At 38.9% G+C, this 25,678-nt stretch overlaps 1 protein-coding gene across 2 annotated transcripts; it reads left to right on the forward strand.

The window, feature by feature from the left end:
* cpne7 (copine VII) lies at positions 1-25,678 on the forward strand. Of its 2 annotated transcripts, XM_008337032.3 has the most exons (16): positions 1-348; positions 1,616-1,855; positions 5,585-5,767; positions 5,877-5,951; positions 8,598-8,672; positions 11,509-11,592; positions 11,690-11,779; positions 11,864-11,962; positions 12,148-12,234; positions 12,998-13,057; positions 13,603-13,736; positions 18,423-18,477; positions 20,505-20,556; positions 21,697-21,830; positions 22,195-22,431; positions 23,369-25,678. In XM_008337032.3, exons 2-16 carry the CDS (start codon positions 1,682-1,684, stop codon positions 23,519-23,521), a joined length of 1,692 nt encoding a protein of 563 aa, XP_008335254.1. In that variant the 5' UTR covers positions 1-348; positions 1,616-1,681; the 3' UTR covers positions 23,522-25,678. The 2 variants fall into 2 exon arrangements, with proteins under 2 accessions (XP_008335254.1, XP_024909328.1); XM_025053560.1 differs by lacking the exon at positions 1-348 and having other exon boundaries at positions 1,356-1,855.

Consider the following 25,678-nt stretch of genomic DNA (forward strand, 5'->3'; position numbering starts at 1 on the left):
TGTGTGGAGGAGTAAAATGTTCTAACACCTAAAGAAAAGCTTTTAAGTGTTTTTAAGTGACCCCTAAAATAATTTTAACAAGGTATATCAGGGAATTAAAATGTTTCTCTTCGTCTCAGTGGGAGATTTTTTTTTATTTTTTATGCTAGAGCGCTAACACAAATGAGCTCTCTCCCTCCTCACCGTTTGCACATCAGCATATGGACTCTCCACTACTCCCCTTCTCCGCAAACCGAGCTCAGGAGCTCACTCCTCTTCAGCAGCCCGTAACCGGCGATTTTTGGCAGAGAAAAACAAGTAATTGTGTCATGAGAACACAGTGTGTGCACGAATAGAAAAGAACGACAGGTAAGAAATATATTCATCTTATTTTTTCCAACTCCGACACCTTTACTGGGGTGAAGAAATTAATTGCTGTTGCTTGTTTCTACTGTTTTTAAATATGCAGCCTTAGCGCGGTCACTGGAAGTGAGCAGAAAGAGAAACGGACGTGGTGAAACTATGTTTTGATTTTATTTCCAGCAAAACAACCAAACGTTAATGATGGCTTTGAACGAGGACGCGGAGTTTCACCCGTGTGTCCAATGATTAACTTTTGTTCCGAGTGAACGTGTTGCTTTTCTAACCGGGATCTTGACGCTGTTCCGGGTCAAATTTAATCACTGATGACACGGACCGGTTGACTTGAGTAACAAGTTTGAAATCTAAGGCTCTTCATGTGGTGCCGAGGTTTTTAACAGCTGTTTCTTATTTGGCTGTTGATGAGTCAACGGGCGCTGTCCGCGGTGCTGAAACTCAAACGCGTTCTGGTCCATTACACTGGTACGGCTAATATAAAACCTCGAGTCAATGAGGCTGCAGCAGACAACTGACCTACCTCCCTCCTCTTTCCATAAGGGCAGTTACGTGGGGTCAAAAACCTCATGGCTCAAGGACACTTCAACAGGGCGGATGCCTTCCACGTCCTCTATAAGTGTTTGTTTCAGCTTAACAAAACATCTCGGAACTTACGTAACAGGTCTATAAAGTCCAAAACTAATGTAACGGCAATTTACTGTGTACACTACCTACAATCAGGTACTGCACTATTACTGCGATAATGCTGTGCTGTCCAGCAGTGTGATTCCATGTGTGTCACAGATAATTGTATTTATCGTCCTTATATAATTAATGGAGGTTCTTTGGTAATTTTATTTGCACCAAGAAACAGTTTCCAATTTAGTTGTTCCATGTCTACTGATAATATTGCTGTTCTATTCTATTCTGGTCTATCTGCAGAATACATCATAATTCACTCTTACACTCGGTACATAGAGGATGTCTAAAAAAGACCAACAATTATTTTGATCATCTGAACAGAATCTAGGGTGTGACAACCTCACCTCTTTCATGCTCAGTCTCTCATCCTTACAGAGGTGAGATGATACCCCTCCCCCTGGGGATTGATCTGACAGGAAGGAATAACAGCTTGGGTTTTCCCCCAGGGTTTTGACAGGATCTCAGCTCTTTTTTTAAAAACATCTGCGCTGAGTCAGAAGACTTTGTCTCTTGTGAGTGTGTCAGGTCTTGACAGAGAGTACTCCACTGACAACCACACATACTCCTCTTCTTTCAGAGCTACACCACAGCAGCCTCAGATCACACTGCTTTGCTGGCAGCTCCTCTTGCACTGAGAGCCAGGATGAATGACGTTCAAGAAGCCACTTCCCCTGGAACCAGCCTCAGTGGTCCAGCAACCTGCGTCTCCAAAGTGGAGCTACGTGTTTCTTGCAAAGCTCTACTGGACCGAGACACTCTCAATAAATCAGACCCATGTGTCATGCTCATGGTTCAGACCAATGGACAGTGGACGGAGGTGAGACCATTACTATTTCTTTTCCTTTGATCAGACAAATGCGCATTTGAGGCACCTGAGAGTTGGAGGGTGAAATGTTGAGGGTGAAGTGTTAAACCACAGTTCTATATATGATTGTTTTTAAGGATGTGATCCACTATCTTTTCTTTTTATCTTTTCTAATCTCTATATTCAATGTTTAAGTAATTCTGCCTGATTCCGACACCTTGACAGCAATGTTTTTCTTTTTCTTTTTGGTGAAACAGACAGACAGACTCCTACTCAGCCTTTCACCCTCTGTCTGAACCGACAAATTTTAAAAGAATGCCATTATAGCATTCAAACAAAAAGCATGTGAAATATTCATGGTTTCCATTATTTTTTCTATCTCACAGCAGCAAACAAACAAGCTCTATCATAAAGAATAATCTCTTCAAGCTTTGGTGAACATGCAGTTTTTGCAAGTTTTTTCCCCCCACCATTTTGGAAATATCATGTTTTATAGACAACTTGTTTTTTTTTAACAATAAAACACATAGGATGCAGCCATGTTTGTTACATCAACTTAGTATTTTCAAACAAATCTTTTCCCTCCTGGTAAATTCAGTCAGCGGTCTGCACTGAAGTGTGTGTTTTAGTTTAACATGTTAACGTAGTTGGATTGGTGCCATGGCAGTTTGGGGAGTAGGCAGCAGGTCGCTCGCTCACTTCCTTGGTAATTAAGCTCAGAGAAGAGGTCTTTACAGCAGAGTTCAAATGTAGCTGAGGTATCTAATTATAGACGCTCCACCCAAACCTTCATCGAGCAACAACCTGCCTTATCACAGATGTGTGAGAGAATGATGAGCTGTAGAGCTCAGCCAGATTTATACTGCATCCATCCACTAGATTGTTTGGGTAGAAAAATTAAGACACTATTTTCAGACATAAATGATGGTGGCAACGGCACTTTGCTGACAGTGTCACACACTCAGTTATGGATCACTCTTGGTTGTAATGTGATATGTGGCTGTAACTTGATGACCGACCGGGGCTCAGTGTAGGATGAATATAGTTTATTTTTAGTGCGACTAAATGAAGCAAATGATTCAGATGATGTAAAATAAACACAGTCTGTCTCTGTGGGTCTGGACATTTATGACGGTGTACACAAGTTATCCAATCCTCTGCCGTCAAGTCCTTCAGAGCTGGCAGGCAGGATTGCTCGAGCCAATTGTTTGGTTACATCAACAACAACTGAGGAAGAGGCTGAGCCCACTCAGATAATCAGCATATTAGCCTTTTTCTCTCTTCTCAGCCCACGGCTCACTGATTGCAGACGCTCTTTTATGAAACATGTTCACTTTAGTTCTAAAGTCTCGTCTTTCATCATCTGTTCATTTCAGGAAACTATAAAAGAAGCGACATTTGTCATTAGGTTGTTTTTGTTCTCCCTCTCCTTATGTCACCAGGACCCTGCACCGGAGTGACACCAGAGTCAAGTAGGCTAAAAATACCATGCCATTGATTAAAGAAAGCTTCATTATCTCTTCTCAGAGATGCTTGTACTTCTGGCCTCAGACCAGTAACAGGTGTCAGAGACTTCAGCTCAGCCTATCATCTGCACACTGATAAGCTTTCATCAGCAAACAGACTTATCAGACTCATCCTGAATCTGTCCATCCAGATGGCAGAGGCAGTAAAGGAGGAGGAGAAGACGGGAAAAGACAATCATGAGAAATGGGGAGAGGTGCTGATGTGGAAGTCAGTTCCAACCTGGTGATTTGTTTTGTTATAGAGTATTTGTCAGAGTAAATTGGAAACAAAGACAACTTGTTCTGGTTACAACGACTGCTGTTGTGATTTTTTTAAACACTAAGGTGTAAAGAGACAGAGAGAGAGAGAGAGAGAGAGAGAGAGAGGTAACTGCAGCACAACATGTCAGTGTCGACACAGTAGAACTCAGAGGGGATTAAAATGTATTTACCGTGAATTAATTTTAAGTACTAATGAGAAAAGAATGCATAAAAAATAAATATTTATGTAAAAATAAAGAGTGAGAGAGAGAGAGAGGTCAGCTCCCTGTGGCTAGGAAACAAGCTCTCTCACCTGCAATGTGTCTTCATTGACATTTCTGTAACAAAATAACCACCTGGATATAAACATGTACTGTATATAGTACATCGTTAGTCTAGAAGTTACTGCAGTATATAGTAAATATATACAACCACTTTTGCACAGTACTGCTTCTTGTCCAATCAAATGTACACAGAACACGTTTTATGATGCATCAAAGAAGCAACTCTCTGTCAGGGATTTCTCAGAGGTGTAGAAAAGGAAAAAAGCCATACTTGTTATTTCTTCATGTTAATCTAAGTAAAAAGACACATATTAACACATTCCGACATTCAGGAGTTGCTAATACTGACAAATCCTCTCCTGTCGTTTGCTGTTTCTTTAGAGCTACTGATTTTTTATCTTGTTTAGTTTTTAATTTCATCACGGTGGGAGGTGACCATTTATCATTTACCTCTGACTGTCAGATTCAGCTGTTGCTAATTCATTTGCACTGCATGAGCGAATAGAGCCCAGCCTCCACCTGTGGACTAGTCGCACAGACTTCTTTTATGACTTTGATGACTTTTTCAATGTACTACACTGCAGTGTTTCCCAACTGTTCTTCAGCCACAGCCTGTAATTAACATTAAAAAGTCACTAAAACTACCACCAAACAAAAAATATATGTAATGAAATACATGCATCTTCTAATTCTGGTCATACTGAATTTAATGACTCAGCCTTCAACCCTGGCCTGTTTCGTTGAACATAACATTTCTTCAACAGCTCTGAGACTTGCTGTTTTTATTTTTATTTAAAAAATTTTAATCACTTTTTATAGGTTGCATCCATCACCGTCTCATTGATCAAAGCAGACAAATGATTTTGATAAATAAATCACAGTTTTCAGACCATTTAGGTGAATCTTTCACATGATCTTTCATGGCACACCGTTGGGAACTGCTGGTCTTTGTTTGTTGTCATGTCTTAAAAAAAGCAAATTACTGATGGAATTTTCAGCTAATATTCGGTTTATCCCACCTATTCACTACTGTTTGCACATATGAATTCCTGTTAGATTGAATGAAGCAGCAGATGATCCCAATCTGACCTTAGTATTTAGTCCTTCTGAAATATTGTTCCACAGCTGAGTGGGTGCGTCCTCGTATCGGGGTCCGATGATCATGTGACATTTCACGACTTTTGACCATGTCTCACACAATCGTCTGAAAAAACCATTAGAGTTCCTCCTGCATTCTCTCTGGAAGAGTTCAAAATGTCAATAATGATGTGAACCAATTATTTCTGCATCACTTATTCCATAAAATCTTTTCCTCTTGATCTTTAGTCCAGTCTTTCTGTTTCGACTCCGAAAATACATTTTTTGGAAGCAGTCTTTTCATTTCGGTTTAAACAGTTAAAGAAAAAAACTAAAGAAACAAATGGATCTTTCATATCTCTGAGAGAAAAGGGAAGAATATAAAGTAGAAATACTCCCAAAAATATTTTCCTTAACTCTCCATTTATCTGTATCTGTATTCTAAAAATAAATTAAATCTAATAAGGCAGTGGTGCGTGAACAGCCACCCAAAAATAATCTGCAGATTAACAAATAAACCTCACAGATGAAGGAGCTGAGCAGAAACATTAAAACGGATGAGAAAGTTACTCTCCATGATCCGTCTAAAATAAACCATTGTGTCTTTTTCTCAGCTGGACCGAACAGAGGTGATCAAGAGCAACCTGCACCCGGTCTTTGCTAAGGTTTTCATGGTGGACTATTACTTTGAGGAAGTTCAGAAGCTGCGGTTCGAGGTCTACGACATCCACGGCACTCACAGCATCGGGGGTCGTGATGACGACTTCCTGGGCGGGGTGGAGTGCACCCTCGGCCAGGTTGGTCCTATAGACTTGCATAAACTTTTTAAAACGCTGTTCTTTGAACAATACTTGCTTTTGTTTGTGAAGTATTTCTGGACACCTGTGCTGATCCTGCTCTTCACAGATTGTGGCTCAAAAGAAGATGGTGAAGCCTTTGTTGCTGAAGTATGGAAAATATGCCGGCAAATCCACCATCACTGTAGGTTTCTCTCTTATTTACCCTCTGCCTGTGACCTTGTTTCACGGATGAACTAAACTGTCTGTGTATTTAGACTGAATGTAGCTGATGGCCATGAGCATTCTTCAGAATGGTTCTCCTCCAATGTTTAACACATTTTTTCATTCGGATGTGATGAAGTATTTATTTATTCTTTCTTTATTGCTTTTTTGTGTGTGATGTGTCCTTCTGTCCTCAGTCGGTCCATTTTTGGTGGCACCAGGCCTTATTCCTGTTACACATGAGAATACACACGAGGAGACGAGCAGTCCACAATAAATGATGCATAGTTTAGACATCACAGTGTCAGATGTGAGAGAGTAGAGCTGCTGCTTCATTAACTACAATCATACAGTTAACAAAGCAGAGCTGCTAGCAAATAATCAACTGGGCCAGCTCTGCTGTGATTTGCAGATCACACAGGAGACTATATTTTTTCCAATTAGGTTTTATTAGAAACCAGCTGATGCCTTTTATCTTGTTGTTTTTCTAACATTTATACATAATGGAATAAATGCATATAGATTTATTTTCAAATTGTAAGAGAAATAACTGGTGACTGTTTGGGCAGAGCAGATATTACATTACCTCAAACTAGTCATTCATCAAACTGGATCCCGCTCAATAGACTGAAATGTGAAATCTCAATTTAACTGCTGATTACCTTTTTCCTTCTACGTAAGGGGAATGTAGGCATGAATAGTACATTACTACATTACATTACATTACTAAAGTGAAGCTAGTTCTTCTAGCTTAACTTGTCATCTTTGAGTTTTGACGTGTGAATTACTACGGTCTACTGACTCTGCTGACCGTCTACAATAGAAAAGAAAAAAGAGAAAGTAAAGACAAAGGACAGAATTTGTGCATCTTCAATTGACCTGTTGATATAAGTGGAACTCTTCAACACAATTTGATGTTGGTTTTTTGCAAATTGTGTCCTAAACACCTAAGAACATAATTTAAAAAAGTGCTCGCCTGTAGGAAAGTGTGTGGAAATTATTAAGAGTAAATAAGTTTATTTTTATAAACTTGGAAAGTCAAATTTCTCCCACATCTACATCCATCTTGTTTTCTGTTTTTTCTTTTTTAGGAAGGGTTGTGGCCATCAAGCAAAAAAACAAACAAACAAAAAAAACAACAACAGACATCTTTAACCTTGAAAGACTTTAGAATTGTTGTATTTTAACACCGTTTTCTTCTTTGGCTTCCTCAAATACTAGACTTCATTCAAATCCCTGCCAATTCCCACACATGACATTACTTTATGCCAAGAATACAGGCAGAAATCCCAGTTTGATATTACATGGTCTGGATTTCTCACTGCAGTGTCCCAAAGGCGACATATTCCCCACACTTCCACCAACACAAGAGTCCCAGTCTGTAAAGTAAGGCACAGAATGTTCTGGTGCCAAGAATTCTAACCTCAGGTGGTGGCCCTTAAAGAAACTCACTGACTGACTGACTGACTGACTGACTGACTGACTGACTGCACGACGACTGGATATTCAGAACGTTCTATGAGCACAAGATTGAACAGCCACAGAGGAAAACCACCTTGTTCTCCTCAGGTAGAGTTCATCATCTGCTGGCGCCTCATGCTCTGAAAAACGACAGAGCGGAGCAGCAGTCTGACAAGTGTCATTTCACCGCTTGCGAGATGTAAACTTTTTTTTTCTTCTACGTGGAAGAAAAGTCAAGTTTTCAAATGTTAATTTTCTCTGCATTCAAAAGCAAACTAAAAAAAATTTTCTGATTCATGTAGTAAAGATTTTTTCCAGTACAAATAAATATGAAGGGGAAAAGCACTTAAAGAGCAAGCTTTGTGGGAGCCTGCAGTGGCAACATTTCAGTCAATCTGTAAGTCAAGGCCGTACAAGCTGAGAAGCAGGGTGAGAAAACAGCAGCAGCAACAAGTACTCCAACCACTCAGAACAATATAAACCTGGGCAACATATTGTCAAAGGTTTGGACAATGGATCCTCAACACAAAGACAGAGATTCAGATGTGCTGGTTATTGGAATGGATTGGTTCAAAAACAAGGCTTGCTGCGAGAGAAAGGTCAAGTTAACGTCACGTCAAAACACCATAACACAAACTGTTACGGCAGATATGTTTCTGTAATGAAGAGAAGCAAGGTTTCCAGATGGACATTGCTGTGAAGTAATTTTAGTTGTTAAACATAAACTAATTCAAGAAGTAATAGCGAAGTCTACCAAGTCAGTAATCTTCCGCAGTTATTTCGTAACTTGGGAATTTAATGTCTGCGGGTCTGTGGTTCATTTGACAAACAAACGACTTGACTGTTGTCTGTTGTCGCCTCTGCCTGTTTTTTCTTATCACAATGCAAATGACCATTTTAGCAGGGGAAAAGCTCTGGACTGCAGGCAGGCCAGCATCCTACTCATATAAAAATCCTTGCATTTCTAGGATAAAACAAAACATCAAGCTGAACATGGAATGGTTTCATTTTGAACAGAATGTCATTCACGGTCTTTGTGTAGTTTCTAATAGCTGACCAGCTCAAAGCTGGTCTGACTGGAGAACAGAGGGAAAAGATCAAGAGGCAGCCACTGACTCACTCACTGAATAACAAAATATTAAACACTGATCTTGTTTCCCATCAGGTGCACGCTGAGGAAATTTCTGGCAACAACGGATATGTGGAGCTCTCTTTCTGTGCCAAGAAGCTTGACGATAAGGTGAGATGAGCACATGTTTTTAATGGGAACACCAACAGTGTAATGTTTTCAGACGAGCCCCAGTAGACGAGGGGAGACGGGCTGTAAATTCAAAGTCTTTGTTTCAGTGGTCTTAGATTATGAATACATGCGGTCCATGTGACCAGGATCTAAATGTCATACACACTGAGAGGACAGGGTGTCCTCCTCACACTGGTGACATGAGTGACACGAGGATTATGTTAAACCTCTGTTTTCGTTGATTCAGTGGATTGATTATGGATCTGTTTTATTACTGGGTGTAGCACTGACCTGAGCTGCTTCTGTTCACTCACACTGACAAATACACCTCAGGGCATTAAATGTCAGCTGGAGCTGACATCTCGCCACAAGTCTGACGATTTGAAGTCACACCATGTCCTAACAAGCAAGCCGTAGCATGAAAATCTCTGGATGTGCTGGAATCACAGCAGTGCTGTCAGGGAAAAAAAATCCTGGTTGTTACGATGCTCTAGTGTGGTTCGCTTTGAGCAGCAAAGTAATCTGTGCCGGTGGCTACTGGTGTGAAAGCACCATTAGACCACAGATACAGGTCTGTGTAATGGCGAGGTTCTCATCAACCTGGCTGGGATTTAGGACTACGCCTCGGTTTAAAGTTTGACTTCTTCTATCTGTTTTATATGTTGGTACATTTCTGATCAGAAATATATTTCTACATGGAAATAATTGTGGTTTTGTTTCTCATCAGTGGAATGCACTGTTGGGTGGCAGTGGTTGTGTTGATGACAGCTGACATATGAAATGTTTAATTTCTGCCTTTTTATCCATTACTCCTCCTCTTTCCTCCCGCTCATATCCTCCCGCGCTGAGATCTGTTTCCAGAGAAAGAGTTCTAACTGACAGAGAGCCAGTGGTTTCCTCCAGGACAGTGTTTTGTCATGTTTGTTCAAGCATGTCCTTCTCTTCCTTCTCTCCTTTTCATAAGGCTCATGCCGGAGACAAAATGATTCCTTTGAGAAGCCGAACTTTAACAGTTCCTTGACACTCCTTTGCTCTCCAGCAGACATCCTGTAGTCCTGGACCACTGCTCTGTTTCCAATATAATAAGTTTAAGTTTCCATCCATTTTACATTTAGACTCTACTCAGTCCTTCCACACATTACTGTGTTATATAGAATTCCCATCAATGTGCACAGAGTCATTGATGTAGTTGTAGTTTACACTCATGCAAACACACACACACACGCACATACGCACACTAGGGGCAGAGTGACCTATTTAGAAGAGATGGCAGGATAACAGCTAAAAGACAAGTGTAAAAACAAAGCTGTGAGATACAGCCACTCTGTGTTCTTTCCACTGATAATGTACTGTTAATTTACTTTTGAGCCAGACTTTCTATAAATATGCAAATGTGAAATTGGTCTAACTCCAGTCCATTTCCTAGTAACAGAACATGTATTTTTCCAGGGCTGAAGCCTGGTTTTAGTGTTAAACCATCAAATGAATGGTTGGTGTTGGTCATAAAAGTGACATTGTTAATGGTATAGAAGCTAGCAGTGGATCATGGCAGTGAGTGACCTCCAAATATGCAGTACTGGGAGTACTGTAAGAATGGGCTGTGATGATGTGATGACGTTTTAACAACAGCATAGTTTTAGGTGGTATTTTAATGGAAGATGAAGAGGAATTTCTAATTCTACTTTGTGTAACATCAGATTTCCATTTGCCGTTGGAGTAACATTTGTGAGAAAAATGTCTGTTATGTTAGGAATACCTTAACATTCTTCTCTTTTTATCATGTTTTTTTGTGAATATATATATATAATAATATATATTATCATGAACCTCTTATACCTGAGTGTGGAGTCCTTGGGATTAAATTATATTTCTGTTCTATGGCTATTATACTGGATTGGTCAAGTGAAGAGAGACGTGAAACAATGTAGGAAAACTGCAGTACAGGATATTCCAATGGGTGAGACTTATGTTTAAGCCCCACTAACAGCTTACAGTAAAATTACTGATAAAATGTAGGCAAATTATTTTAAAAAATCATGTTAATCTTTTTTGTAAAAAAACAGAACAAGGAAAATGTGTGTGACAGTGGCAGAAAAGTATGTGAGATTATCAGTGTGACGTCCGTATCACCCCAGCCTGCTGTAATTACCCAGCATCACTGTTGGCGTTGGTAACCAGCAGGATTAATGGCCAGATATCACAGGCGCTGTAGATTGACTCGTATTCATAGCACGGGATTAAATCTTGACATGTGCGTCTCATCTGTTCAGTCCATGCTACTGACCCCCATGGCTAGCAGTTGCTATGACAACAAAAAGCGGATGCTCTTTTTTTTTCTAGTTGCTCCTGTTCCTCAGGAGATTTATTAGGCTAATGTGGCGGGAAATGCAGCAATAACTGTCTCATTTAGTGGTCACACAAAAGCCTCTTACTTCACAGCACTCACAATACAACACACACATACTGTACACACATGCACACGTGTGTAGAGAGGCAGCCATTTGTTTCCCTAATCTGAACCAAAGCTGGTTATGTCTTATCTTTTACAAAACCACCAGTGAGACCCTGCTCCATTAACACCAGTCTTTAGTTTCCATTACGGACCACTGGTTGTGACGTCCCTTCAGACTCAGCGTCCTTTGCTCCTGCACTCAAGGCTCTGGATGAACCTTCCTAGCGGTGCTTATGTTTAAGCTGCACCATTACCTTAACACACTAACATTAGTGTTAACCTTGAGTTAGAACTAATAACACAGACTTTTTTGGGGGGATGCAGGTCAAGATCATGACATTACGGCCATGGCACTGACATTTGATGTGTCTTGTGTTTTTACAGGATCTGTTCAGTAAATCAGACCCATTTTTGGAAATCTACCGAATCAATGATGACGAGACTGAACAGCTTGTGCACAGAACGGAGGTAAAGTCATCACATTCTGTTTTTAGTTCCAGTCCAGCTGTTCATCGACAATTTTCACCACTTTGCCTCACGTGTGGCGTCTTCCTACTCTTACTAGGTGATTAAAAACAACCTCAACCCTGTGTGGGAGCCTTTCAAAGTGTCTCTCATATCACTCTGCAGCTGTGACGACGAGCGAAAGCTGAAGGTGAGGAGCTTTAAAGGGGAGTGGGGCACACACACTGACAGTGTAAGGCATAATAGTAAACAGTATTTTCTCTGTGTGCAACAGTGCCTCGTGTGGGACTACGACTCCAGAGGGAAGCATGACTTCATCGGCGAGTTCTACACCACTTTCAGGGAAATGCAGAAAATCTCTAGTGGAAATAAGGTCAGAGAAATGAGAGTGAAGGCAGCAGCAACCCACATCTATTTCCAATATACGTTTCATTTCACTCGGCCGACATCAATCACAGATGGAGCCAAACCATGTCACGTACAGATGATTCTTTCCCAGCATTCAAAATACACGAGCTTTAAGCACCTGTTCTTTGTCTTCCTCTTCATTTGTTTAAGGTGACGTGGGATTGTGTGAATCCCAAGTACAAACAGAAGAAGAGGAACTATAAAAATTCTGGACTCGTCATCCTCAGCGATCTCAAGGTAGGAATCTGCAAGAGAAATGTATTTAATTGATTATATGACGGGAAAATAATTAAAAAAACAGCTTTCAACAGATAAAAAATGTAAAATGAAGAAGCCAAGAAGGCTAGAATGCAGGTTCCCAAAAAGTTCAAACATCACTTCACCAAATAGGGCCGGGAGAAGGACAGAGATGATGAACTGTTAGCAATAATATTATATATAATATATAACGATTAGGGCAAAAAAAAAAGGAGCAAAAATTGATGAACCGTTAGCAATAATATTATATATAATATATACTATACTGTCGTACTGTCTTGTTAATATGAAAAAATACCCATATAAATATATGCAAATGAATAATTGAAAATGTAGCCTGATAGAGTTGAAGGATTTTTCTCCTTACTGTGTCTTGACATGGGCCTGTACTGTAGAATCTGTTGAGAGAAATTCTTCAACCTGAAATTGAAGCTTGAAAACGCGGTTCAGTATGTTATTAATTCTTTTTTGTAACGTACTGAACCAATTGATTTAACAGGAAAAAAAACACACGTCTTTCTATACGCAAGTAAGCTGAAGTATTCTTTCATCCCTCAGTGTTTTCACAGCTATGATGAGAAAATAGCAAGAATTACATACTTCAGTTTGTAGCCCTAACAACAGATGTGTTCCTTTATTTGTAGTGTATCCAGGTCTAGTGACTGTTGTGGATCACCCGCCCCCCCCCTTTTCCCTCACTGTAGATTCCTCTATAAGGTAACATTCTCCCTTTATCCTGCAGCTCCATAGAGTGTATTCCTTCTTGGATTACATCATGGGAGGATGCCAAATTCACTTTACGGTAAGCTGAGGAGACTGTGCTTTTAACTGCTCCGGCTGAATTAATTATCACTTTCATGTTCACAGTTACTCAGGGTTTGTATTTTATTTAAATATTATTTTCGGACATATAGGATTTCTTTTCGGCCCCAATGTTTGTTTGTTTTTTTGTTTTTATTTTTTGTTTTTTTGCCTGTGTGCACACAGTTGCTGCGCTGTACATAGGCAGATATGAATTCTAGTCTTCTGCAGCTCCTGCCCTTTAGTCTGGCCTCTGTTGAGTTAGCTCTCAATGCAATGAATATTAATCATGTAGACCGCTGTGATACATGCAGCTCCTCTTTGTTGAAATAGCTGCTTGTATGAAAACTATGGCTGCCGCAGAGCATGTGGGTGTAGAAAGTGCAACTTCCTACCTCTGATACAGATAATTCATGCAGCTGTTAGAGATATGATGGGCTTCCTGCCATGTAATAGGCCAGATAATAGTCTGAGGAGTAAAGGAGAACTGTTCTGTTTATATTCACTTGTCCTCACTGTTCATTTTATGGTCTTTTTTTCCCCCAGGTGGCCATTGACTTCACAGCTTCCAATGGAGATCCTAGGAACAGCTGCTCGTTGCACTACATCAACCCGTACCAGCCCAATGAATACCTGAAGGCCCTGATTGCAGTGGGAGAGATCTGTCAGGACTATGACAGGTTGGGCACCATTTTTCGTTTGTTTTTTAGTCAGAGCTGGTTGTGTTGCTATTCCATACAATCGGTCATTTTATGCACATATTTTACTTTGAAACCCGCAACTGCAAAATGGTAAAAAAAGAGACAGACAATGCTGTCTATAATATAATATAATATAATATAATATAATATAATATAATATAATATAATATAATATAATATAATATAATATAATATAATATAATATAATATAATATAATATAATATAATATAATATAATATAATATAATATAATATAATATAATATAATATAATATAATATAATATAATATAATATAATATAATATAATATAATATAATATAATATAATATAATATAATATAATATAATATAATATCATATAATATCATATAAAATAATATAATACACAGAACAGTTCCACAAGTACGTGTGTGCTGTAGTGAATCTCCACAGCGTGTGTTTGTTTGTCTGCTCAGCACCCACTGTTTTACATGCCCTTCACAGAGGTGGCAGCGTGTGCTGTCTCCTGTTGATAAATCCTGTGCTGGTTCCTCTCAGCAGCTGCTGCTGCGGCCACTGGTCCTCCTACTGAACGTACGTGGGGCTCATTGCCCTGAACCACATGCAGTGATAGGGACTAGAGCAGCAGGAGAGCAGGCACTTCAAACAGAGGTGGGAGGCATTACGGTTGGAGGTTTGATAGAGGAGGTGCAGAATGGAGCCCATTAAAGAAGCACTTGAATTTAATTTGAACAAAACTCTTCATAGCATTTATTGTTCTGTGATCTTAATATTCCGCAAAATAATAAAGAAGCATAACTAAAGGCGACAGATAGACAAAAAAAAAAAATTCCATGCAGACTTGAAAATACTTTGCTTGTACTTATAGTAGTAGTAGGTTTTATAGTAAACCCAGCTGTGGACCAATCTCTCACATTTATGGGGATTCTTTTATCTTGAACGTCCTCTAAATGTTTTAATCAAAATTTCTATTTACATATTTGACACAGCCTTGTTCATGGAGACCTGCTCCTCGTCAACCAGTGAGGGCCAGTGTGGGCAGCCCTTCCCTCTAAAGCTCGCTGAGGTGTTTTAAAACGTGGGCAGGCAAACCTTTTAGCCTTCAGTGAAAATAGGTGATGTGGGATTGTGAAGTCCTTGCAGAGGAGTGCGTTATGAAGCCAGAATGACAAGCACATTGTCGGTGTGGGCCGAGGCTCGTGCACCGTGCTGAGAAAACAGGCACATCTCCCTCAGGCTGCTCACAAACGCCGGTGTTCCCAGACATACTGACACGGTGAACATGACATGATACGAGCTGCAGGCTGAAGGTGTGATGTCATCTACCTCAAAGACACGGCCATAAACATTTATTATCCTTCGACACATTCAAAATTGTGTGGAGAAATCAATTCAGAGGAGTCCAGACCAAGGTCAGAACTTTCAAAATGTAATAACTGAAAATGTTAATGTGACTCACATTAAAAGCAGCTTTAGAATTCTTTATAAAAATATCAGTTTTTCAGTTTATTTCATTACCAAGGGCAGGTTATTTTGCCTATCACACATGATGGAAGATCGCCACATTGAAAAGCCAGAAATTCAGCGACTAAATTACAACACCCACCATCTGGCCTGGAAAAATGATCCAGTAATTAGCGCGGAAATACAGTTGCAGCAAAAGCTGCTTAAAGTCAGTGTTAATAATGATCAGTTAGAGTTGGTGGTTAGTTTAACGTTAAATAATTAAGGCAAAGGTGGTTAGAAGACAGTGATTATGTAGACAACAGGTTAATCAGTTTGTAACTGAAATAATAGCTTAGCTAAAATATAGTAAAGAAAATCAATAGTTAGCTAAACATACAAACTTTCCAATAATGAGATGGTTTTAAATCTTTAGTTTGGTTGTTTACTTTAATCTGTTAACTAAACATTGACTGTAAAGAACTAGAATGGAAGAAGTCACATTTTTAGGAAGCAATAATGGGTTTATAATAAAAGGAAAACCCACCATGAAGTGAACAGTAATCCTTCCCTTTTTGCCAAACTGTTCAGAGGAACCAAGTAACTGAAGATGCTGCAGTGACAGAAATAAAGTTTAGAAGTTGGAGTTATTTGATAAAAGTAGTGAATTTAGGACGGTGAAGGTGATATTGAGGCAGATTTATCTGCTAATGGTTGGACATATATAAATATTTTTGGTTTAAACATCCAGTAACTGCAGAGTTAGTGACTGAATACATATCAGTCCACTGAGATATGAGAGGCTGAACAGCAGAAAATTGAAGTTAATCCAGTTCGTATATAAATAATATCGTTCCTTTTTTTTATTTTCAGACTAAATGTGCTCTCGGTGACCCATGTATTATATCCAGGCTGAGTTTATCCTCAAGCCTGCGGCTGTTGTTGTTACCAACAGCAGCAACTGTAAATAGACAACAGCGAGGTGAAGAAAAAAGACACACGTTATCGTTTTCTCCTCCAGAATCCTCGAGGAAGAACACAAAAATAATAGCAACAGTAATGTAAAGAGTGTCAAAGTTGAATGTGATTAGAACTGCTCTGTTAAAACTGCTCTGTTGTACATGCACATAAACACAGGTGTGTCATGACGTCACCACCAATGATGGGGAAAACCCCTGAAATCTAACATTGCGTCATACTAAACACATTTCATTCTGTGATAACACTGGAGTGTCAGAATATATTTTATAAATCCAAGAATATTAAAAAAGGGAAAAAAAAAATCAGCTGCAGCAGAGAAGGTGTTGTTTGTTTGTCTGTTCCAATGTTGTCTTTTGGTCTTGTCTCTTAATTCAGTGACAGAAAACACAGCTGTCTCCGATGACCTTCAGGGGTCAAAGCGATGCAAACATAGTAGAAGATAAAAATAAAAAACTCTGGCCTTTTTACATCAGCTGTAGTGTTTTGTTGTCTGCTCTTTGACAGACAGGAAATACAAAAATGTTAGAAATACACACACACACACGCAGAGTAAAGGAGAGACTCCAGTCTTCTAGAAAGATCTTGGCCAAAACACTTTCAGTGTGAGCGGCACTGATGTCTGTCTGTTTTTAAACACACTGTTATGAATGTTATGCAGACCTGTGATTGGCAGGTTTTCCACCTTTGGTTAAATGTCACACTGGTCTTTAGTCCTGTATTTTTGATATGCTAATGAGGCTGATGTTATCATTTAAATGTAGCTGTCAACACCCCAGTCTCTAATTACACCTGCATTCTGGGTATGTTTTCCATCACAACCAACTGAGGCTGAAACAAAAGTCAAATCGTTGCATACACTGTGTCCAAAATCCCAACAACAACAACAACAAACATGGTTCTTTCCTGTACTCTGAAGTAAAGGGGGATTTTTGTGTCTTTGGGGAATTTATGAGCCATTTTTAGCTGCACAGATGTTCAACTACTCATACACACCAATTAGTCTTTGCTCTTCAGGAAGAATTTAAATGCATCTGTTGATGAGTCAGAACGTCCATGATTCATTCATGATCACCGACAAATAGGAAAATTGAATGTGAAGGGACCTGATGTGTTTGCTGTGGTGTTCTGGTGATGTTTCTGTTTCTCTTCTTTAATCTTCTTCTCATTTTAGTCCATCCAAGTGTAGTCTTTATATTCATGGCTGCCTCAGGCACTGATGTCTCTACTTATCCACAGACACCATCCTGGTAGAGCTTATTTTAGTAATCCTTAAGGTCCACGGGGTAATTCTTCCTTTCGATTTTGTTGTCTTCAAAACCTTTTGACCTGTTCAACCTCAGGCGTTAATTAAGTCTGCATAATAATGTGTTGTGTAAATATTAGGTGTATATACATAAATATTTCAACAACCCTAATATTTATTTGTAAAGATAATTGCCCAAATTACAGTGGAACCTCGGTTTTCAAACTTAACTCTTTTGTGAAGGCTGTTTGTGAACCAAGAAGTTCAAAACTGAAACAGTTTTCCCCATAGGAATCAACGTGAAATGGATTAATCCGTTCAACAATAGTCGTTTTTCAACAATACTTTCTATACAAGTTCATACCCGTAAACCAATGAAAATAATTAGATCTAACAAAAAGATAAACACAACTGAATAGAGAATAAAGCTATAAATAGGAAAGACAATTTTATTCGTCCTTACTGGTGCTGGGGAGTCGTGATTGGGCAATGTTCACTTCACTTTCTCACAAATTATTTTCTTTTCGTTGATCCAAATCAGTAGCAACTTTGCCACTTCTTCTTCTAATGTCTGAGATCTTTGCTTGGTGATCACAGTCACTCCTTTGACAATCTTAGCTTCTTTTATTGTTTCCTTGTTCTTAACGATGGAACAAATGGATGACTTTGCTAAGCCATCCGATTTGAAACACAAGCTTTATTTTCATGCTGTCGTATAATATTTATTCACTTTTGTTGCTCTCGCTATATAAAAGAAATAGCACACAATAGAAATACTGGCAAAATCAGACACCAGTTCTTAGTGTGTATATCCTGAGTGCAGACTCAGTCACTCAGTCATCACTTGCTGCTTGCGTGGTATTGTCTCTTGTTCAGCAACCAAGTTATGGTACGACAACCAGGGCATTTTTTGTATGAAAAGGGAGGTGTTCGATAACTGAGGTTCCACTGTACTCATAAAAATAGTAATAAAAACCTACTTTTCTTTTGTGTTTTAGTGACAAAAGATTTTCAGCCCTGGGGTTTGGAGCCAGAATTCCTCCAAACTATGAGGTGAGTCTGTTCTTCTGTACAGCACATGGTTTACCCATAGATCTGAACATTTACATTATCTGAAAGGTTGGCACAAATGTTTTTAACATTGCTAAAATTGACCACAGTGAAATCCAAAAGTCATTTAAATAGAAGTTACAGTTACATTTGAAAAACAACGGAGCGGACAGGAGTGGACAGGAGCGGACAGGAACACCATGTTCATCCCTCTGGTCACATGAACAACATTATGTCCATATGTGTGCTTTCTCTGTGGATCCTGCTGTTCCTGTTGATGTTCACTTCGTTGATTCTCTGCCCAGTTTATGATGCACTTTTTCATTTTTCACAGTTGAAACTAATCAGTTATTTTTAGTCATAAACCCCTTGTCCTACAATATCAACTCGTCTTGACAACAATTTCATATTACAGTAGAAAAAAAAGCCCTGCAGTGTTGAAGAATTTAGTGTGGCAACGTTTGTTTAAGCAAATTGGAAAATGAGATACAAAGGCTTTAGTGTTTTAATAGAGCCCTGGAGACACATCTGACATGTGATCACACACACACACACACACACACACACACACACACACAAGTAGAGATGTTAGAAAAAAACTTACTGTATGTTAATATGAGATAAAAAATTTAATCTAGGTTTTTATCATTTTGACAATGCAAGTGTTTTACTTTTAATTTACCACAAAGTTGACTGCCTCCGATGATGATGACGAAGATGAAGATGAAGCTGTTTATTTCTGGGTCTTTGATCTTTGACATTTGGAGTTCTCTTGTGCATGACTTTGTATCTGGATCTGATGAGAGTTTTATCATAAATCAGTCACTGTCACAGTTAGAGTTGGTGTAAAAGCAAAGGTGTAGATGATAACATCAGTGATGCTGCTCTGCTGATGTAAACCAGATGTACAGAGCTGGGATGTTACAGGATATAAAAGGTCACAGTCACTCTCAGTGACTCAGTTTCCTTTGTGTCTTTTTCTGGTGGTTTATAAAACCAGGGTTTCTACACTGGTTGAATGCAGTAACAAATCACAGGTCTGAATGGTTTGCTGGACCTCCTCCGTTCATCTATTTCACACTGAGTGAACACACAATAAAAACATGAATGAATAGAAAATCTTCCCACGAGCTCCAGATGAGAGAGTTGTCACGGATCTGGATGACAGTCCGTGGTCGTGAAAGAGAAAAACAAAAAACAAAAAATGGTTCCGTGTGTGGAAAGGCTTCAATACGAGGATTTTTTTAGATCAACATAATGAAGACATTCAGATGATAATGACGGATCAGATACAGGAGAAGGATTTTACAGATTGTTATGCATATGAGTTCTCGATAATTATAATAATTTTATAGTAGAACACACAGTTGACATTGAAGTATTTGTTCCTATGCAGTGTTTGAATTTTACTTAGATGATTTTTAGCAATAGATATTTTATTTACAGATACCTCATGGCTACAAGAACCTGCACAATGCAAAAATAAGTCATGTAGTCACTGAAGCAGAAAAAGAAGAAGAAGATGACGATGAAGCAATGCTAAAACCATTTGTTTGTCTGTTTATTTTGATTCTAAAGTTGCATAATTGCCTTTCAAACCTAGAGCTACTAGGTTACAGTTAACTGACAGTTCATTTAGCTAATTACAGACTAATCAAGTGAGAAGTCAGCGCACGCTATTGTCAGTGCCCTGGGTCAAAGAACTGTTCAATGAGAGAACAATAAGTTCAATCAGTCTCTCTCTCTCTCTCTCTCTCTCTGTGTGTGTGTGTGACTGGCACAGCTGCTTCAGGGGGAAAAAAACCTTGCCAGATGTTTTATAGCAAAATGATTGTCCTTCAAGGATAGTCACAGTCTTAGTTTGAGAACCCTGTCATAAATTTTGCTGACCTCTCCTCATTCCAAAAACAATTTCAGCCCAAACTTAGAAAAGTCCATAAAATGTAAAACACCATTAACACCTGAGGGCTCCTTCTACTTTGCCTGATGACTAATGCCTCTTCTTCAATGTTCTGCTGCTTCATCTGCAGGTCTCTCATGACTTTGCCATTAATTTCAACCCAGATGATGATGAATGTGAAGGTAAGCCAAATGGCTTTGTTCATAACTTTCTTTTAGTGGGGCATCTGTTTCAAGCTGCTGCTGCTGCTGTTGCTAATGCTGCTGCTAATGCTAGATGAGCTGGCATCTGCGAGGGCACAGCTGGTAAAATACTTATAATGCTGCAGATTCCACATTATCAATGTGTATGCAGCACTAATCACGTCCAATAAAATGGCATACATATCAGAAAAATAAACCAATGCTGCTATTCAAAGCATGCATTAGTATTCAGGGGAATATTTACTTTTTCTGCTCTGTACCAAAAAGTGATAATTGCATGTATAGGTTTACTATTAACTTTCCAATTCTAAGAAACATTAGGACACATTGAAAATGCAAATTAAAAATAAGTTCTTAATTTTCCATCAACTTATTAAATTATTAGGGTTATTCAATATTAACTTTTGCTGATATCTGATATGTCAATATTGTCAAACATTTAATTTCCGATTCCGATATCAACCAATAGCGATATGGGCCTGGCAATATTTATTTATTTATCTGTACAAACCACAGTAGGAGCGTGAGATTAATTAAATGAGTTGCAGTGTTGCCATCTAGTGACTTTCAATGCAATATACAGCCGTTTATCTCCGAACTATTTTTAGGGCACAAATCATTTGGCGAAACCCAGGCATTGTGTTATCAATTCTTACAGATATTACATAAGATGCTAATATCGGGCTGATAATATCTGACATCCCTACAAAAATTATAAGAAATTTAGTATTTTTTTATTTGTTACATATTCAATCAGTCTACTGAGTGAGTGTGAGGCTGCAGTACCTCAGGCCACCAATAAACCACCATGTCACTACGATAGACAAGGAAACATGGGTATCAATGGGTAGTTCACTTACACAACAATTAGTGTTTATGTAAAGTAGACAAATGAAATTCAATTGGTCAATAAAATCATGTCTGTCCTGACTGGGGTTGGATGTGAAATTAAGTTTGTTTGTTTTATACCAGCTTCACCAAGTATTTCTGTGCTGCTGTGGACTGAAGTACTGTATTGACCTTTGATGGCTTGTTTACAGTTGCTAGGTGTGGATAATTGCATTGCAGCGTGTTGTGTTCAATTGTCGCCCTTCATCTTCCTGTGTTTTGTTTGGACAGAGATCCAAGGGGTGGTTGAGGCGTACCAGAACTGCCTGCCTAAGATCCAGTTGTACGGTCCAACCAACGTGTCTCCCATCATTAGCAGGATAGGCAGACTGGCAGCAGGGGACGGCATCATTAAGGACGCCTCTGTGAGTGTCTCTTTGTACCAGTACAATGTAATATCTGCTTTGTCCATTCCTCCCCCACTGGGTTCCTGAGTTCCTCTGATTAGTAGCTCACTGTTGAAAACAACGAGTGAATACTACAATACATGTTGTGGTTCTCTACTGTATTTAATACCTTGATTTTCCACATTTACATTAAATTGATACACACACATAAGGCCATTGCTGTACATAAGCACTCTCCTGTGCTTCTATACCAGCCGAACCAGCATGTAAAGCCCTGCTTCACTTCACCGTGGTGTCCCAGCTCCGTTGGTGTTCTAAAGAGGTTGACAGTAGAACGGCTTAATTTACTCTGAAAGCTCTTGATCTTCTTCTATTTCTTCAGAGGTACCACATCCTCCTCATCCTCACTGATGGCGTAGTGACAGACATGGCAGACACTCGTGAAGCCATTGTGCGTGCCTCCTACCAGCCTCTCTCCATAATCATCGTCGGCGTGGGTAACGCAGACTTCACAGACATGCAGATTCTGGATGGAGACGACGGAGTCTTACGCTCACCTAAAGGAGAGCCGGTCCTTCGGGATATCGTGCAATTTGTGCCGTTCAGAGACTTCAAAACGGTCAGTTTTTGACTTTTCTGTCAATCTTCACTTCACCTCAGTGCTGGGGGGTTTTATATTCATGACCTTAACCTTGGTATTTCAAAGAGCAGGCGTTTGAAGGCTCAGTCAGATGCAGATGAAGAGGATGAGATGCCGGACTTTATACATTTTAATAAAAATAGTGAACTTTTATTGCATGCATTCACAATAAGTAGTAATGGTCTGTCATTCTTCTTGACTCCTGGTCACATGACGATAATGGCGCTGCTTTAGTTACACATGGGGAGCCAACAAAAAGGTTCTTTAATACAATAGATGATGGAGTTAAATTGTAGAAACATGTCTTCTCAGGTGTTTCAAACTGTTTTGACACGTTTTATTATTTTGTTTTTGTCAAGTTCTATACAATTAGACTATAAAATACTTTTTTCAACCCCCAAAAACTATCAATTTTGAAGTCCGAGTTAACAATACATAACATTTATACATTTTTATACAAAACTTAAATGGAAAACTGTTTATTGAAGATTCATAACAGGTTGGGATCTCACCATTTTCAGCAAACAGAAGGGTTTGAAAATATTTAGATTTGTTTACCCAGACGAGATCGTACAGGGCATACTTTTGGCAAATACAATGCGTACTCGGTGTACTATTGGCTGATTGAACATGCTCTTCTGTGCTGATTGGCTCACGCATCTAGCATATATATATACAGTATATATATATATAGCCCTCCTTTGGGTTTTCTCTCTTTTGCATATGTAAAAATATATACATTTAAGTGATTATATGATTATAAGAGTCTGTTTTTCACAGCGTGAAGAAGAACTGGACCTTAATTCAAGTCACTGTACAATAACACCAATACAGTACCGTGTAATTCAAAGGCTGCAATGTTTAACACATGATGGTGAATAATTAGATTAAAAATGTTCAACCTTCTCCGTTGCAGGCTTCACCTGCAGCTTTGGCCAAATGTGTCCTGGCAGAGGTTCCCAAACAGGTAGTGGAGTACTACAGCCACAAGGCCATCCCACCCATGTGTCCAATGAGAGACTTACACACTCCAATCCTCAGCCCGTTAGCCACCACTCCAACAGAATAACAGCCCACACACATCCCCGGGGAACGAGCGTTGACCTCTGCACATATGGGCCAAACTGAGAGGGACGAGAATGGAGGAGGATGGTCTTTGTGTCTAGATGTGCTCTTTCTTTTTCTTTTTCTTTTTCACACATGGTGTTGATACCAGATCAGCAGCTGGTGGTTGTGTCTTTCTGCTCCACCTAAAAACCATTCACTAATGTTCAAATGGCCGCGCAGCCGTTCCAGTATCATGAGTCCAAAACACTCTGTTATTTCCATCAGTTATTCATCATCGATGAAACTTCATTTGAATGTAGGCCTTTTTGAAAAAAAGTCAGTTTCTAATGCATTCTTTGCATCTTGACCTTATCTGCTATGATTTTTTTTAAATTATTTTTAATCATTTTTAAAGATACACATGTAACTTAGATCCAAACCAGGATAAGTACAAGGGAATAATGCCGTCTTTTTAACTCCTTATAAGGTCGATTGACAGAGAAGTCAATCAAATTATATATATATAAATGACGTATATGCTGTTTTTTAGGCGGGTGGAGGGGGTGTTGAGGCCGGAGGGGGTGTGTTTTCTTTCATGGTTCTGATTCAGACTGATTCACTGTTTATTCATTTACTCTTTGCTGTTTCTATTCACAGCTAATAAGCTTCATCCATACAGTTTACTAATCAGCGGAGGAGGCGTTTAAGTCACTGTGCCAAAAAACTCAAGACGTGAACATAAACATCAAACTTTTTATAAGGGTGGCTGTCAACAAAACTCAAATTTACAGCATATACATTTTTCTGCAACAACATTGTTTCCAACGTGAATACGAGTTAGTGAAAGACATAAAATACGACACCACAATGCAGCAGTAGTTTGTTATAGTTGTTAGGTATAACAATTACCAAAATGTCAACTGATTTATTAAAATGAAATGACAGTAAATGACAGCTGTAGTCACACAAGTGCATCCTCAAATGGTTGAGTGAGTTTGGTGTTTTGACCCTGTACAGAATAATTTGGTCTCATCTTTCAATTTTTTTTTTTACTTTTTAATTCATTTTTATAATGCCTGTTACTTTCATGTAGTCATCAGATTATCAAGTGTTTCTCATTGAAACATATTAACGCTTCAGTCTGAATGGCAGAAGACCTTGATGTTGAAAAGCTGCGGAAAAAGTTAAGTTTTTAAAAACCATGGATGATGTCACAAAATGAAGACTATGAGTGATTTGGCTGATGGTCTGCATTTAAAGAAAAGATCAGTTTGATGTGAGATGATGAGGAATTATTAGTTAGTTACTAATTTGGATTTGACTGAACACTTAGTGGCAGGTAACCAAGAGCTCTGAGATAGACATGTTGGTCTGTCTGTTGTTTCCTCCACCCTGTACTGAAATGATCTACGTTAAGATGGTGCCACCACGATGGGACAACAGAACAAAGCAGGGAGTTTTTATGTGACTAAGAGAAATACTACAATCCAATAGTCAACCACAGCTCTGAATGACTGCGTATAAAAGTCCAATGTTGAGGTTAAACTGTGAGAATCAAATGAATGAAAATTGAATTAAAAAGGTTTAACAATAATATGAACAAGTAAAAGGAATTAACATGTTACCCCTGAGTCTTATTTGGTAATTAGGGCTGTCAAACGACGAACATTTATAATGTGATTAATCACAGGGCAGCTGTGGATGGTTCTTGTTACTCGTGACTAATTGAACTAAGTGACTATGATTAATGAAGGAAAAAAAACTTATTTTCTGTATATTGCAAAAGCATAAAGACAAATAACAGCAGGCAGATGGATGATTTAAAACCTGTTTTTATTTGTGATAAATCCAAAAGATTGACAAAAATGTCAAGAAGAATATGCAAAGCTAGAACTCAAAGTTTAGCTTCATAGAGTTGGTGGATTTTAGTCAGTACTGTTCATCTTGTAAAAGCTTTTCAAGCTAGAGATGCTAAGACATACAAACTCTTCCCCGCTGTTCTAGAGAATAACAACTTGTATGGACGGTCAGAACAACCAAGTTAAATGTCAAATAATGAAACCTTAAAGAAGTTCAAGCTTTGTTAGATAGGGAAACTCATCTGCTCTACTTCATCTGTCGTATTAACCTCTGCTCTCTGCACATTCACCACAAACACTGTGATTTCCTTCACAGAAAC

Source organism: Cynoglossus semilaevis, unplaced genomic scaffold, assembly GCF_000523025.1.
Source record: "Cynoglossus semilaevis isolate Cse_v1.0 unplaced genomic scaffold, Cse_v1.0 scaffold1102, whole genome shotgun sequence".
NCBI classification, from domain to species: Eukaryota; Metazoa; Chordata; class Actinopteri; order Pleuronectiformes; family Cynoglossidae; genus Cynoglossus; species Cynoglossus semilaevis.